At 33.6% G+C, this 14,974-nt stretch overlaps 1 protein-coding gene across 1 annotated transcript; it reads left to right on the forward strand.

The window, feature by feature from the left end:
* Nucleotides 1-2,367: 2,367 nt before the first annotated feature.
* Nucleotides 2,368-10,304, forward strand: LOC123542469 (multiple epidermal growth factor-like domains protein 10). The gene is made up of 7 exons (XM_053531386.1): nt 2,368-2,576; nt 5,176-5,251; nt 6,017-7,059; nt 7,756-7,894; nt 9,127-9,155; nt 9,456-9,536; nt 9,745-10,304. Exons 3-7 carry the CDS (start codon nt 6,447-6,449, stop codon nt 9,846-9,848), a joined length of 966 nt encoding a protein of 321 aa, XP_053387361.1. The 5' UTR covers nt 2,368-2,576; nt 5,176-5,251; nt 6,017-6,446; the 3' UTR covers nt 9,849-10,304.
* The last annotated feature ends 4,670 nt before the right edge of the window (nt 10,305-14,974 follow it).

Genomic DNA, 14,974 nt, shown 5'->3' on the forward strand with positions numbered 1-14,974 from the left:
GAGAAAGTCTTTCTCTGTTCGGAATTCAGAGCGTTCGCATTCTCTCTGGCGCGGGCATGAAACCGGTCCTTCATGAGGCAACAATATGGAGGATTATATTTTATGATCAGCAACCTCTGTTTTTAACGGGTAACGTTTTGTGCACGACCCAAGAGTCCCAAAGAACTGTAATATCCATTTTAAAATCCTGTTTACCACCTTCTAGACGAACAACAATTCCAACGTGTCCTTTATATTTCACAATATGTCCGATCTGTAGATCGCTTCTGAGGTGTGTTTCTTTTTTGCCAACGTAAACTGAACTTTTATGCTTGGCGTGTGTCTTTTGCCTATTTTATTGCTCTGTGTGGTATGATTATCCCTGCCGTTGTCTTCTTGCACTATCGTATCAAACCATAGGTGATCTGAACTGTTTGAGAACGGTTTCCATGTTTTCTCACCATTCCATGCTCTAACGCGCTTAAGATCAATGTCTGGAGGAAATGTCTTTAACTGCCTGAAATCGATCAATTTCACATTTCTGATATTTTCATTCACGTTAAGCTCGAAAGAAATTACCTCCCTAGTGTCGAAAACATTAAAACATTCTAAGCCTAGTGTACACAGGTTATCGTACTTTCAGTGATCCAGCAAGTTGTTCAGTCACAGTTGCAAAATGTGGTACTTTGATGATATCATGGTCCCCGATGTGATCTGTGACAAATGTTTGATGTGACTATGCTTTAATTACGATTTTGAGTTGAGGGTAATTAATCCTTAGGATCAGTAATGCAATTAGTATATTTATTTCGATATGTACATTACGTTGTTTGACCCAAGACTATATTTCTTTCTGTCAGCTAATTCATATAGCTAAGTAAAGTCATAAAAAGCTTTTATTTATATAAGAAAATGTTCAGTGTGAATTCGTGAAATCTATGAAGTAAGTATCATTCCCGTACACTTGAATAATTATTGTCATTTATTATTATATCTTACTGTAGGTAGTAACAAAAAGTCTTTGAGACGGCACATACAGCTGTCATTGAGTCAGCGATAATGGAACTGTGTGTCTCACGTCCGGTAATCAATATGGCAACGGAAACGTCCCGCGTTCTGACGTCGACGTTATTATTCCTGGTGAAAAGTGTATGACTGAATTTTAGATTTGGGTGACATACAAGATGAACAAAAATCAATATTCCTTGACACATATAAACATATGTTGAAAATATGAAATATGAAAACATAGAATAAAGGTGGGTAAATAATAAAAAAGGTCATTGATTTTTTGTTGTGTGCTTTTGTAGGTTTCATAATGGCCGTAAGGTGCACGTTAGACATATATTACCTCTAATTTAATCTGAAAAAAAGCTAGTTTCTTGTCCCTTTCTATCTAGTACGAAAGACAAAGAGGAACCTCTTGTTACCTTACTTCTAACTTCTTACTTTTTAGTTCTTTCTTCTATTCTTTTACTTGTATGTCATTTTGACGTCATACAGATGAGACGTATTGCCGCATTCTACCTATTTATCTGTCATTGGTACATCTCACTTTTATCTATTTCTGACCCAGGGGAATTCGACATTTCAAAAATCTTGTTGTCTAAATCCCCACCTCAGAGAAAACCTTCTCTGTCTAAATCCCACCCTAGAGCCTGGTTGGTACATCAAATGTTTGTCAAATTCCCGCCTGTCGGGAATGGTCTTCTGTCTAAAGTCCCGTGTATGCCCGCCGCTCCCCCGGGCGGGCAAAATATTGACAGGTGCATAAAGTCTCATTGACTTATGATTTGTAGATGCCGAGATACTAACTCGCGAACAATATCAAAACATAATCTTTTTAAACAAATGGCTAAGTGCCAAAATTGGATATATTTTTATCAAAGTGAAAGTCAATTTATTAAAGCAATCCATAAGTATGTCATAACGTTGGTAATGAAGTGTTTGATTTTGCTACAAGTTGAGTATTACTTAGTCGCTTACATTCGCAAACAGAATATGGTTAAATAAAGAAGAAAAATGGCAAAACACATTACGGAGGATAGTTTAATCACAATAAAAGCAATAGTTATGGGACCTAGGTCATTCAGATGGCACTATCAGGAAGATGCATGTATACAGCTTAATCTTAAACAAGGTTGGGATATGTAGTCTCGGTGACAATAGAGAACATATTTTTAACACAACAGCTACTAACTAAATTTAATTGTTTTTTACCACATGTAATATCAGACTGGTAATAAAGAAAACAATGTGTTACATAATAATATAAATTTATCCTGCCTTTTTAGAAAAAATGTCTTCTTTAAAAAAGTGAAGAACTGATAATTTATTTTGTGTGACCTTAAACGACTAAATCTTCCGCATTCAACGAAACGAATTTACTTCGATGGTTGAACAATCTGAGTGCAAAAAGTACTTGAAGACAATTGCAATTTTAAAACCATAGTAGTGGTGTCTATTTCACGAATTGTAATTGGAATAAACAAAGCTTACCTTGGATGTAACGTTCTGTTGTCAAAATCTCTTTCACACCTACTTTTTAAACTTCATTTGGATACTTAGATGTTTAATAAAAATTTCATTTGAAATTGGTAAGTTTATATTTAAACGTAATTTCAAATCAAACCTTCTGAATACCGTGCACGTTCCTGTGTTACGCTCCAACCAAGTGTGAAAAAAGATTGCTATAATGATGCGAAATATTTGCATACATTAAATAATAAATACTGTAAGTCACGTGTAAAAATTTGATCGTTATCTTATTATATAGTACATTTTAACTTCATAAAATATGAGCATTCCATGTATATTTACAATAATTTAGATGATCTAAGCACTGTGTAAATGGCTATCATAACGCTTTTGAAACTGCGTATAGTAAGTATTGAATTCATATTTTCAATAGTAGCTTAGCACATGTAGCTGCATAGCATGGATCTCAATCAAGTTAATGTGCGAGTGATGTCTTATAAATTAAGTTATAGATACATGTAATATTGCAAAATGACGACATGCTGTGGGTCCAATATTCATGAATATACGACTACATGTTTTACCTATACATGAGTTTAGGGGTACTTCGCACGTTTCGTGACACTTGATACAGTACTTAAATCTACATTATCTTTTTCATTTTTTTTCTACAGCTGATAAAGAACATTGATCAATACAGCTGTATATGTTAACTTTATATGTAAATGCCCATATTTATATATAATGTACTAATTAAAATATAATTGAAATGTTTAGTACTTTTGTGTGCAAAGCAATAACACATGATAGGTTAACACATTCAGTCCGATTAAACATCCATTTGAAAAAGAATTTCTTTTGACACAAGTAAAAACTTGCAAATACAAATTATATTTCGACAACGTAAGAAAGTGGGAGAAACACGACAAAATACGTAACATGGATATAAATTAAATTGAAAATAAAGGCACCGCCTTGGAACAGGGATTCAGAGCGTTTTGGTCTCAACCTCACACAACCAACCTTAAATTTTGAATTTGTTAGACGAGAGAGTACAATAATAATAATAATATAATAATTCCTGTCGTTGATAAGCTCTGACATCCGACAAACTACCATTTTGTTTAAGGTATTGGACCCATAATAGTAATGTTTACAAAATTTGCTTGGTATATTCTTAAAGTTGGTCATTTTTCGCACTGTGTTGTAATTTTTAAACAACTTTTACCGTGCTATTTTTTTTTTTTATAAATTTTGTATACTTTATGGTATTTCCTCGAGAGCTCAAGTAGGGACAACTTTCAAAGTGATGGCCACTATCCGAAACGTTTGCAGAGAATTCATTTTACCATTAAACTTGATAAAAGAAACATCAAACTATATGGGTAAACAAATATAAAAAATATAAGACTGTTTATATCATTTTTTCTAGGGTGCCTCAAATAAACGGATTTAATGAGACAGAATTCTAACTCCAACATTGAAAAATAAAGGTCGAATCCTGCGGGTTTGTTTTGAATTTTGCTCACTTCGTTCAAAAATAAACTTGGGCAGAAGTAAAAGCTATCACAGTTCTTTCACAATATGTAATCTAAAGAGTGAAGTTAAAATAGAGAATGTTTACCGGATGTAACTCAGTATTTTTAAAGATGTCTAACTCTCACTTTGTACAATAAATCAATAATAAGTCTTGAAAGAAGTAAAAACTTAATAGTAATAAAGGAAAATAAAGAAAAAGAATTTGGTTCCAGTGGGACTTAAACCTACGCCCCCTGGAAATTGCAGTCAAAGTAGGTTTATGGTAGAAATTGAATACTCTTCAAAAAGGAGGTAGTCTATTATGGGCCTAATACCTTAATATATGGATATTAAGATAGGGTTTAGGTGAAGGTATTAGTATACCATTGTACCCAGTTGTACATCTGACGTCAGAGAATCATGATACTAAAGATATTTAGATGATTGTCCAACTGAAACAGCAGGTTTGTTTATTTCAGTCTGTTCATCGGTAAAACGGAACTCTATTATGTGGTACAATTACATGAGCTAAATTATTCCAGATATAATAATAATAATTATCATTATGTCATACAATTACATGTACGACCCATAGATAACAATAATAATGTGATCATTGTACTGACAAAATATCCATGAGTAGTGAGCTTAAAACAATTAATCGCACGGAAAATTTAATTTTTATTCACTTCAGGTTATAACTTAAAAGGAAACTGTACATATATCCTAGTCAGGTGAACCAATTTATGTGCAAATATTAGCACAAAGCACAATAAGTAAAATTTTATTACAGATTTTAAACACTTGTCAGCTCACTTTTTAAACTTCCGCATTCAACATTACCTGTTAATTTAACATAAAGTAGACACGTTTGTAGTTTTAAAACTTGGTAGGATTCAAACGTATACATGCGTTGAATAGTTCAGTCTTTGTCTATGTTTAGTTTTATATAATTTTCTTTTCCATTTTAATTTTATAGATATTTGTTGAAGTAAACCTGCATTTTCATCTAGATCCATTATTGAACAGAATGTGAAAATAAATATTTCTTGTCAACATAAAGACAAAAGCAATGGCATAATCATTTGTAGTATCAACAAAAAATCTATATATTGCAACAAAATTCAAAAAGATTCATATAAGAAATGATCTAAGCGTTTTCACCTAGATATTATTAGCAGTTTTTATTGACCATTGTAGTGTGCGATAACTACAGCAATCGGCATGATGGAGTGGCTGCCATTTCTATTATTATTATTACATTTGTGTAGCAAAGGTAAGATAATCTATAATCTATCTTTCAACGCATAGATTCAATATCAATAATTATAATATTATTAATCTGATTAATGGAAACAGACTCTGTCTATTAGAATTAAATCTCGCTATGGTAATCAGTATATGACTATATGTGAAATCGCAAAACATGCGACAAATTTTTCGATCAATAAACGTAATAAAATATCTTGCATTGTCTTTAGAAAGAATGAATTACATTTTAAAGTGAAATATGAAACTTTACTGCAATATGAAATTGCTTCCCTAATCCTGAACACGTACTAGATTACCAGCAAAATAATGACATTTGTGCACTCATGCCGTCAAAGACCGAAGTCATCGGCATGATATATTAATTAAGCATATTAGTGAAATATAAGAAATATCAAATCGAAAGTAATTTCAAAGATTTCCGTTTTCCTCTACTATCTAACCTGTCTGAGGAAATTATTTTGTGTTGATGTAGAATTGAAACATTGTCCACCACTACATTCACAATAGATGTAATATTTAAGTGAGTTGTTTGAGCCATTACGCTGGACTTCACGTGTGAAAATATACGAACTCACTCTTTTGTAGCTCTTTACGCAAGTCAGCGGGAGCAAGTTATCCGAAATTTAACCACACTGATATTGTGCGTTTATTAGGATAGAGTGACGTATCATGCCAGTGCACCATTTAAATCATTAAAAATTTAAACAATTACAAATTGATTAATTAAATCATTTATAAATCTTATATTTTCACATTTGATAAATTTCAGGTGTTGCATTGAATGAATGTAAGGATGTAAATGTTGTAAAGGTGGGGCTCACCGTTGTTTGTTTTACCACTCGGTAAGTGATTACGGCATAGATGGCTGTATTGATGGGTATTTTAGCAGCCGTTGCGCATACGCTTGTTATAACTTCTGTCAATCGTGTACATCATATACCAACTGCACCGCCTGCCAATCTGGAAGGTATGGATCAACCTGTCAACACGATTGTGGACTTGGTTGTCAAAATCATCAATGTAACATTAATAGTGCGAGTTGCACATGTTTATCAAATTTTCAAGGTAATAAATGTGATCAATGTGTAAACGGTAAATACGGTGATAGATGTGACACAAACTGTTCCGCAGGTTGCATAAATAAATCATGTGACATAAATGGTAACTGTTATAATTGCAAGCCTGGGTTTACTGGAAATATGTGTACTCAGTGTGAGTATGGTAAATATGGAACTGATTGTAACATTCGATGTCCACTTGGTTGCAGCAATGACACTTGTAAAAATACTGGAGATTGTTATGGTTGTAGGCCCGGGTTTACTGGAAATATATGTGATCAGTGTGAGTATGGTAAATATGGAACTGATTGTAACATTCCATGTCCATCTGGCTGCAATGGCACTTGTAAAGATTATGGTGATTGTCACAATTGCAAGGCTGGATTCACTAGAAGTAAATGTGATGAATGTGTCGACGGTAAGTATGGAATCAACTGTGAACATGATTGTCCAAATACCTGTGCGTTCGCAACTTGTGATAGCACAACCGGGGTGTGTAATGATGGCTGTAGAATTAACTATTACGGTGAGCAGTGTAACATGACGTGTGCAACGACATGCTTACCAGATGACGAAGGTAGAAGGTGTTTTCATACGAATGGAAGTTGCGTTAAAGACTGTCAAAACGGATACCATGGTGATACGTGTCAAGACCGTTGCAGTGAAAACTGCATTAATATTATCTGTATAAGAGCAAATGGTGCATGTAAACTCGACTGTGTTGGAGACTTTGAAGGAAATGATTGCACGAAACGTAACTATATATTTTTCTCTCCTTCATTTCCCTACAAGTTAAATTTTTTCAGATGAATTTCTTCTAGAGTAATTTGGCAATATAATCCTGTTTAAATATATTCATAATTGTTTCATAGTTCTTTGAAAAAGAAACATTTCTGCTCGATACATATATATTTGAAAATTGTTTAATGATAGCTCGTCATTTCGGAGGTAAAAAGTAAAAGACAGATGTATATTACTTGAATTTAAAAGTCATAACATTGTAGAATTAATTGCCAAGATAGAGATTTATATATTAGTTAAAGCGAAGACAGCTTTTTTCTTTCAAGTTAGATTTCCTGCAGGTATGCAACGTTGTCAAACATTCTGATCCTAACAGGGTATTATCTAAAACATGCTGTTTAGAATGTTTCTATGTATTTGGTAAGACACTGAAACGGATTTCCTATTGTTAACATTCAATATCACCGAAATGCAAAGACATTCTAGAAGTGTTGGTGTAGTGCTGGCGAAATAATATAAATTAGGATCAATTACCCAGCCATGCAATATCATGTTTAGTGATTTGCCATTTTCTGGTGTATAACTTAGTAAACTCTTTGTACTTTATTCATTATCAACTCAGTTGCATTTTATAGCTTTAAAGCCTTTAAGATTAAACAAATGATGCTGCACGTTTTCAATAATTCTTCCTTAAACGGATATATTACAGCTATCTCAGAGATCATATCCGATTGTGATAACACGGCAGATTCTTCGAATGTCGGTCCATTCATTGGAGTTGGAGTTGGATCTGTGGCAGTTACTCTTGTTGCTGTTGGGATATTCATTATAATACGACGACACCTAAGGTCAGAATAATTCATGTTATTTAATATGCCATTGTTATCCTGCTGCAGGTAGCTTGAATTTTCTGTTCACCACAGCAATTACTTAGTATACAGTTATTGACTGAGCCAAAGACTATGATCTGATATTCACAGGCAGAAAGACACACTGGCCAAGTCGAAACCAATGTCAATATGAAATTTGCCTATACGTTTCATATCATATAACACGGCTTATTACTCAGCAGCCGTCTTATTGTATGACACTGTTACTTATATATATAAATGCACCAATACTTAAAATATTGACTGTTGCCATTCTATTGCAAAAGACATGTGACGAAGATTGTGATGATGGAAATAGATTATTAAAGAGGGTGTTGATATTAGCATGCATTACCAATACCGTTCATGGAAAACCTCAGTTCAACTGAGCTTAGAACATTTTTCAACTTTTTACGTGTTTGTTGACATGTGGAGTTTCTACTTGTTCTACTTTAAATGATTACGTAAAAGGATTGATGATTGATGATGATCTGTTCAAGTTTAATACACGTACTAGTTGCCTTTTCGAAAAACATGGTAGCATGAAATATTCGTGAATATGAATGAGACTTTATTAAGACCATAAGATATATAAGGTAACTACGAAAACCCATGAAATATAAAGTACATGTATATATAACTTCGCCGAGCGTGCACGAGACCTTGAGATATCATACATTAATAAGTAGTATCTCATGCATATTCTTAGCCCGCCCGCTTAGCTCAGAAGGGAGAGCGCAGATGTACGGATCGCTGGGTCATGAGTTTGATCCTCGAGCGAGGCTAATTTTCTCCGTGACAATTTGATAAAAGATATTGTGTCTGAAATCCTTCGTCCTTCTACTCTTCTGATTCGTGCGGGGAAGTTGGCAGTTACTTGTGGAGAACAGGTTTGTACTAGTACAGAATTCAAGAACACTGATTTGGTTTACTCCCCAACGTTATGTAACTGAAATACTTTTGAAAAACAATGTTAAACCCCAAAACGAACAGAATCGTGCGTATTGCTTATATTCAGATTTCTTGATCAGCTTAAACTTATTTTCCTTTTAAAGAGTCTAACCACGTCAAATGCATATTTTAGAGCAGTTGATACATTTTTTAAAAGCATTATTTTAGAGCGGTTAAATTTGTTACATGTAGTACCACAAAGATATATTCGAATTATATAATTTAAGACATATATCAAACCGTATATCTTTTCTTTCTAGACATCGGCATATAAGACAGCGCAAACCAGGTATGACAATATTTTCAGTTGTCTGCGTAGATAAAGCTTTGGTACTTAATTGATTTCTGTAGATTTTATTCCAGCAATACAATTGCTGATGTTTCTACTCCGGACTGTAGGCTTAGTTATGGTGAATTATGATTTTGTTTACAAATTAATACCTTGTTTGCAACTAACTGAAACTGTAAACATACATTGTAATTGTTGCCTTTAAAATCACTTTATTATGATTTAACATGTAATATTCATTCAAGTTTCCAAGTTATTTGATATTTTTATACTCCAGCATTCTGTATTTGTAAATTACAGAAGACGCACATGAGTTAACAGATAACATACACGATAACTTCAAAACAACCCCTGCCTTGCCGAATGTACAAACAAATACAAGTACCGATTTATTCCATACTATTTTGTAAATTTCTTGTAGGAAATCATTACATCGAATGTAACATGCCTAAAATGTTGTGCGAATGCGAATTTGACATTAAATGTTTTATGTTGTAAGAAAATATACTAATTTTAATTTTAAATTAAACAATATGTTAACTTTATAAATGTGGTTGATATAGCTACTATATTTTCCTCATGTTTTTAGATGCTGGCTATGAAAATACATTATTTCCAGTATATGAAGAATTGAAAGAGGGTAACAAAGAATCAAGTACGTATGACAGTATTGATGATACCAGCACCAGTTAGACAGATCACATTTTTGTTGCTTATAATAATTAGACATGTTTGTCACTTTTGTGTACATAAGCAGAAATCAATACCTGCATGATACCAGAAAAGAATCTCTCAGATATCATGTTTACTCCCTGATCATGTGCATATGATACTATTGCAACAAAGTATTCCTATTAAATTGACAATGAATAATGTGTGATAAATGTTAGAACCGACAGAATTCTAAATGTCGCACCAAACTCATGAAATTGTAAAATGTTTTATTATTGTATTCCTGTTAATTTTTTCTTATCTTTGTGACTAATCTTGATATTCGTGTTATCAGATGTTTCGCTTTCTGCTTTTTTCACGCTCTTACAATCTTACAATCATCAAAGAAATTATGCCATTAAATCTGTTATTATTTAATGATTCCTTTCCTGTCTATGTATATATGTAATTATGTTTATTATATTGTACAAAAATGTGGTTTTCTATTTGTTTAATTACCGTGTAAATTATAGGTATTTTCATAAAAATGAACATCAACAAAACAAAAAAAGTCTAAGAAATTAATTAAATTAAAACAGATATTATTTTTTTTGTTAATGACTGTTTTTAATTTTTTAATTTATTTAAGAAAGCCATTTTAGTTATATTCACTTCCTTCTTACTGCTATTTCTTAATGACTGATGTGAATTTCAAATAAATGAAGGAATTCTAATATTTCATTTAAACTGTGAGACCGTAGTTTCTTACTGTTATTGTTTCATAAATTATTAATTCAAGCCTAGACTATGCAGTATTAAGGGAGGCAAGTACTTATGACATTTTTAAACAGTTTTGTTTGGGTTAAAATTCTTTTATTTACTGTTAAAATTAATGAGAGCTAAAGATACATGCGATCAAGTAAATATTTCTGGACTTTATTTACGGGTTTTAGTGAAGAAATCTGACATGTAAGGAAGCCATCCAGCAGTCCGACGTATGCTCGATCGTTTTATCCAGATATACGCCCATACGTGTATTAATGCCCGGTGGAGCACCTGAGTCTTCCGCGACCACCAAAAGCTTGAAAGTCGTCGTATGAGTTATAACTATGTCTGTGTGAAGGTAAACGCGTCTTAAATAATACTGTAACTGTTAAACATGTTCTTGTTCAGTTGAATGAGGTTTCCTTACTTGTGTCTCAGCCGTATTAAACCTCGTAGCGCCTTAACATACTTTGGTTTTCATTAGCTGCTCACATCGTATTGTGTATAAAACACTTGAAACACAACACTGAATAATTGTTTACTTAGGAGTGATAGAATATTTATATAATTTGATGTACATACTGGACCCGTAATGACATTTGCCGATTTCCGTATGATTGTGCATTCCCATGTGCGAATTCAACATTTTCCGGTTGGTTGCACTAATGAACTATATTAGTAACCGGAGAATGCCAGAAATAGCAGTATGAGAATACATAATCGAACGTAGATTGCCGGATATCGTTACGAATCCTTTACTTAAAGAGGGTGCGTACGATTTTTTTTTCAATCATGAAAAGCGTTCTTTAGAACGTAAATTACCGGATTTCGTTACGGGTCCTTTATTTAAAGAGAGTTGTACAAATATTTACGGAAACGTTCTGTAAAGAGCACCAAATTTCCTGTTTTTTGTTGTTTAGGATCTATATCGCATGCTATAAAAATGTGCATTTGTGAGATTCAAGCCATTTGGATGAAATCATATTCTTTTCGTCTGTAAAATGCATTGTGTTAACCCTTACCCTGTTGGCGGCAAGTGATTCTGCCTTTGCGACCAGCGCAGACCAAGATCAGCCTGCACATCCGTACAGTCTGATCATGGTCTGCAATGTTCACCATTCAGTCAGTGTCCTTTTGATAATCATCTCTTCTAACAGTAAATGGTAATGTCCGAATTGAAAGATGGACAAGTTCATAATATAAATTTAGCAGACTTATTGTTAATTATATCATATATCACTCTACCAGTTATAAGAAAAGTTAAATAAGTGATGTTCGATCTAGGATTTATGTAAATAAATATTCTCTCCATCATTATCCGTTTTGATTTGCATTTTAATGGTTGCAATTCGTCCGCCACAAACAAGTCACGTTGGTTGTTCAAACGAATTAAATCCCCAAATGAGAGTTGTAGTAGTTGTACAGAGTGCTCGAATGCAGAAATATACATGTTGATAAATTTTGTAAGTATTTTGTAATGCTATAGCAACCAGATTAATAAAATCTGTTGAAAGCACAGAACGCAAAAAAACGGATTCAGTTTATACTTTAAAACACCTCTGACACCCTTTTGCACCGTTTGGATTCATTGTTGCTATATTTTCCGGTCATTTTTTATCATGGGGTCGATTAAACTTATGTGTAATAAAGCTGCATCGGTGCTAGGCGGCGGAGGGAGAGGGGTGGGGGTGGGGGGGGAGGCTGGGAACGCGAGAGGTGTTGCACATTTCATTACCTCTCAGGAACAGACTCATAAAACCGAGTCTGCTATTATACTTCTTGGTTGCATAATATGCTTCAGAAAAGATCTTTTTACTGATTTTATTAACGTATGGTTTACTTACAGTTTGCTGTACGAGCAACTAAACGGTGTCAATGATTGTGTGCGATTGTCGTCTAACTTTAACAAGAAAAATGAGAAAATATTTCGTCGAGAAGTATGAATCCAGCGTAAAAGTTTAGAACGTCTCTAATGAAGTACCTTTTACACCGCATCCATGGCAACTAAGGCAAACTTCGAACACATAGTCTGTTTGATCCATCTTTCACAACACCATTGATATTATATGTATGTTTTGCCGGGTTTTAAGTGATACCACAAAACGTTTGTCAAATGACTACTTTTCAGTTTTTGATGTTGAGGAAGAACTCAGTAGCCACTCCTAGCATTATTTCAAACACATATTAAACTACCGACTTTCCATCTGGAACACAATATAATTTTACACCTAGTGCTAGGTGTAGGACCCAGTGTGGCGAGGGCAAATGATTCAAATTCCGCGACTTTAACCACTTGATCAATAAGGCCCCTTTCATAATTCTGGGACGTAGGATGCTATCATTCAAAGCTACCTTTATTCTTTTGTTGAAATGCAGAATGTTATATCAAACTGTTAAAAACAGTATTCATGAAATGTTGTCAGTACATTAGTCGGTTTCACATATTTCTTTTTTATCGGGAACGCCCTTATAGGTTGTAATTTAGGAGATATGTTCACCAACTAGCTCTTATTCACTATTATCGTTGCTCCAAGGGACACCATCCGTGTATAATCAGATGTACAACGTTTACGCTATTATCGCCCTTAAGCAAAGTAACAGGTCCATTATAACAGTTTACACATTTTTTTTCTCAAAGAAAGCATTAAGTTTACTTCTTACTCCCTGTACGTGGAATGTCTTATATATATACAAAGATCCTGTCAACATACTGGCACTGTAGGATTGTTTCTTCACTTTTCATTCTTAAATTGCGAAATCCAACATTTTCAATAATAAACATACATAATACATAATATATGATAGGTTACACTGATGTACATGTATCACCCACACTTCTGGATTGCACTAAACAACTTGAGACATTTATGGTAGTAGACCCGTAATGACAATCGACAAGTTGCATGTGTTATTTCGGCAATTTCTGCTTTGTACGGCAAGTTATGTTTATTATTTCGGCAATTTCTGGTTTGTACGGCAAGTTATGTGACTGTATTATTTCGGCAATTAACGGTTTGTACGGCAAGTTATGTGTGTTATTTCGGCAATTTACGGCTTGTATGGCAAGTAATGTGTGTTATTTCGGCAATTTTCGGTTTTTATAGAAAGTTATGTGCACGTTAAGCTACATTTACGTCCAAAGAATGCCGACGTACCTAACACGGATATGGCAGAGTGTCATTACAGATCTACTACTTTACTTTGTAATCAAATGCTTGAAGCAGGATCGGACGCAGTGGTCCGGACATCGGTAACAGTGCCTGACTATGACACAAGGCGTCTTGAGCTCCTCGCATTAAAAATTAGAAACATTGGGATGAGAGTCCCGTGTATGGATGCTTTACATCTGGCTCGTTAAAGAAGCCTAAGGAATTGGAGAGTCTTCTGTATCTTGCACTGTCCTCCCAAGATCCTATCATTATCAACGTTTGGAAGAGTCTCTCGCATGGGTTACTGGAGGCGCCTATAAATAATCTTACATGAAAACAAGCATGTTTGAAGCATGTTCAGCATGAGAACAAAACATACGTTTCTCGTACAGTTCTAGGTTGCACAGATTAACTTGTCGTCAGTATAAAACATACATACAAGCCGAAACTTTTACCAGATGTATTTTGAAGCATGCTAAACACAGACACAGATTGTGACTTTATTTAAAATATGACTTAGGTGCATGGCTATGTTTAGGCTTCCGGGAAATGAACCCTTCCCTTTTTTTTTACGTAAGCAGTAAAATAAAATTAAAATACAAGTTTTTTTTTTAAAATTGCAATTAGCTGTCATATCATATACGTAAAAAAACAGTCAGGATACTGTTCTCAAGGTTATTGATGGTCATAGGCTACATTCATAAGAAACCATTCACTTCATGTGAAGCTTAAAAATAGAAATTAAATGCACTATCAAGAAATCAGTCTATTAGAATAACACAAAAATGTGCATCCAAAAAGTAAGTTTTGTCTGAAGCAATGCGTTAAGACCATGCTAAACAAATCTAACAATTGTTGTGAATGACATGATATTTATTGAAACAAAACACTGCTAACTCATATACACATAATTTCTAGTAAAACACAAAATATAAATCCGAAACATATTACAAAACAAGTGTATAAGACTTAAAAACTTTTTTTCAGACAGAAGAGAGTATATCAATGCAACTGAACGCCGTTGAAAAATACTTAATTTAATAAGCTATGAAATAAATTATCACACATATTACGTAGTTTAGTTCTTAAGCGTTTTCTTTACATATGTAAATTAATTATTGTATATGTGCTTCCATGACTGTTTACTTATGTTAGTCCAAAGCTCTAGCCAAAAGGTAATATTCAGGATCCAACTGTTATAATATGAATACTGCACTAAAATATCACTTTGAATTAAAACTTGAATTAAATATC

The sequence above is a fragment of the Mercenaria mercenaria genome, chromosome 19 (genome assembly GCF_021730395.1).
Source record: "Mercenaria mercenaria strain notata chromosome 19, MADL_Memer_1, whole genome shotgun sequence".
Classification (NCBI taxonomy): domain Eukaryota; kingdom Metazoa; phylum Mollusca; class Bivalvia; order Venerida; family Veneridae; genus Mercenaria; species Mercenaria mercenaria.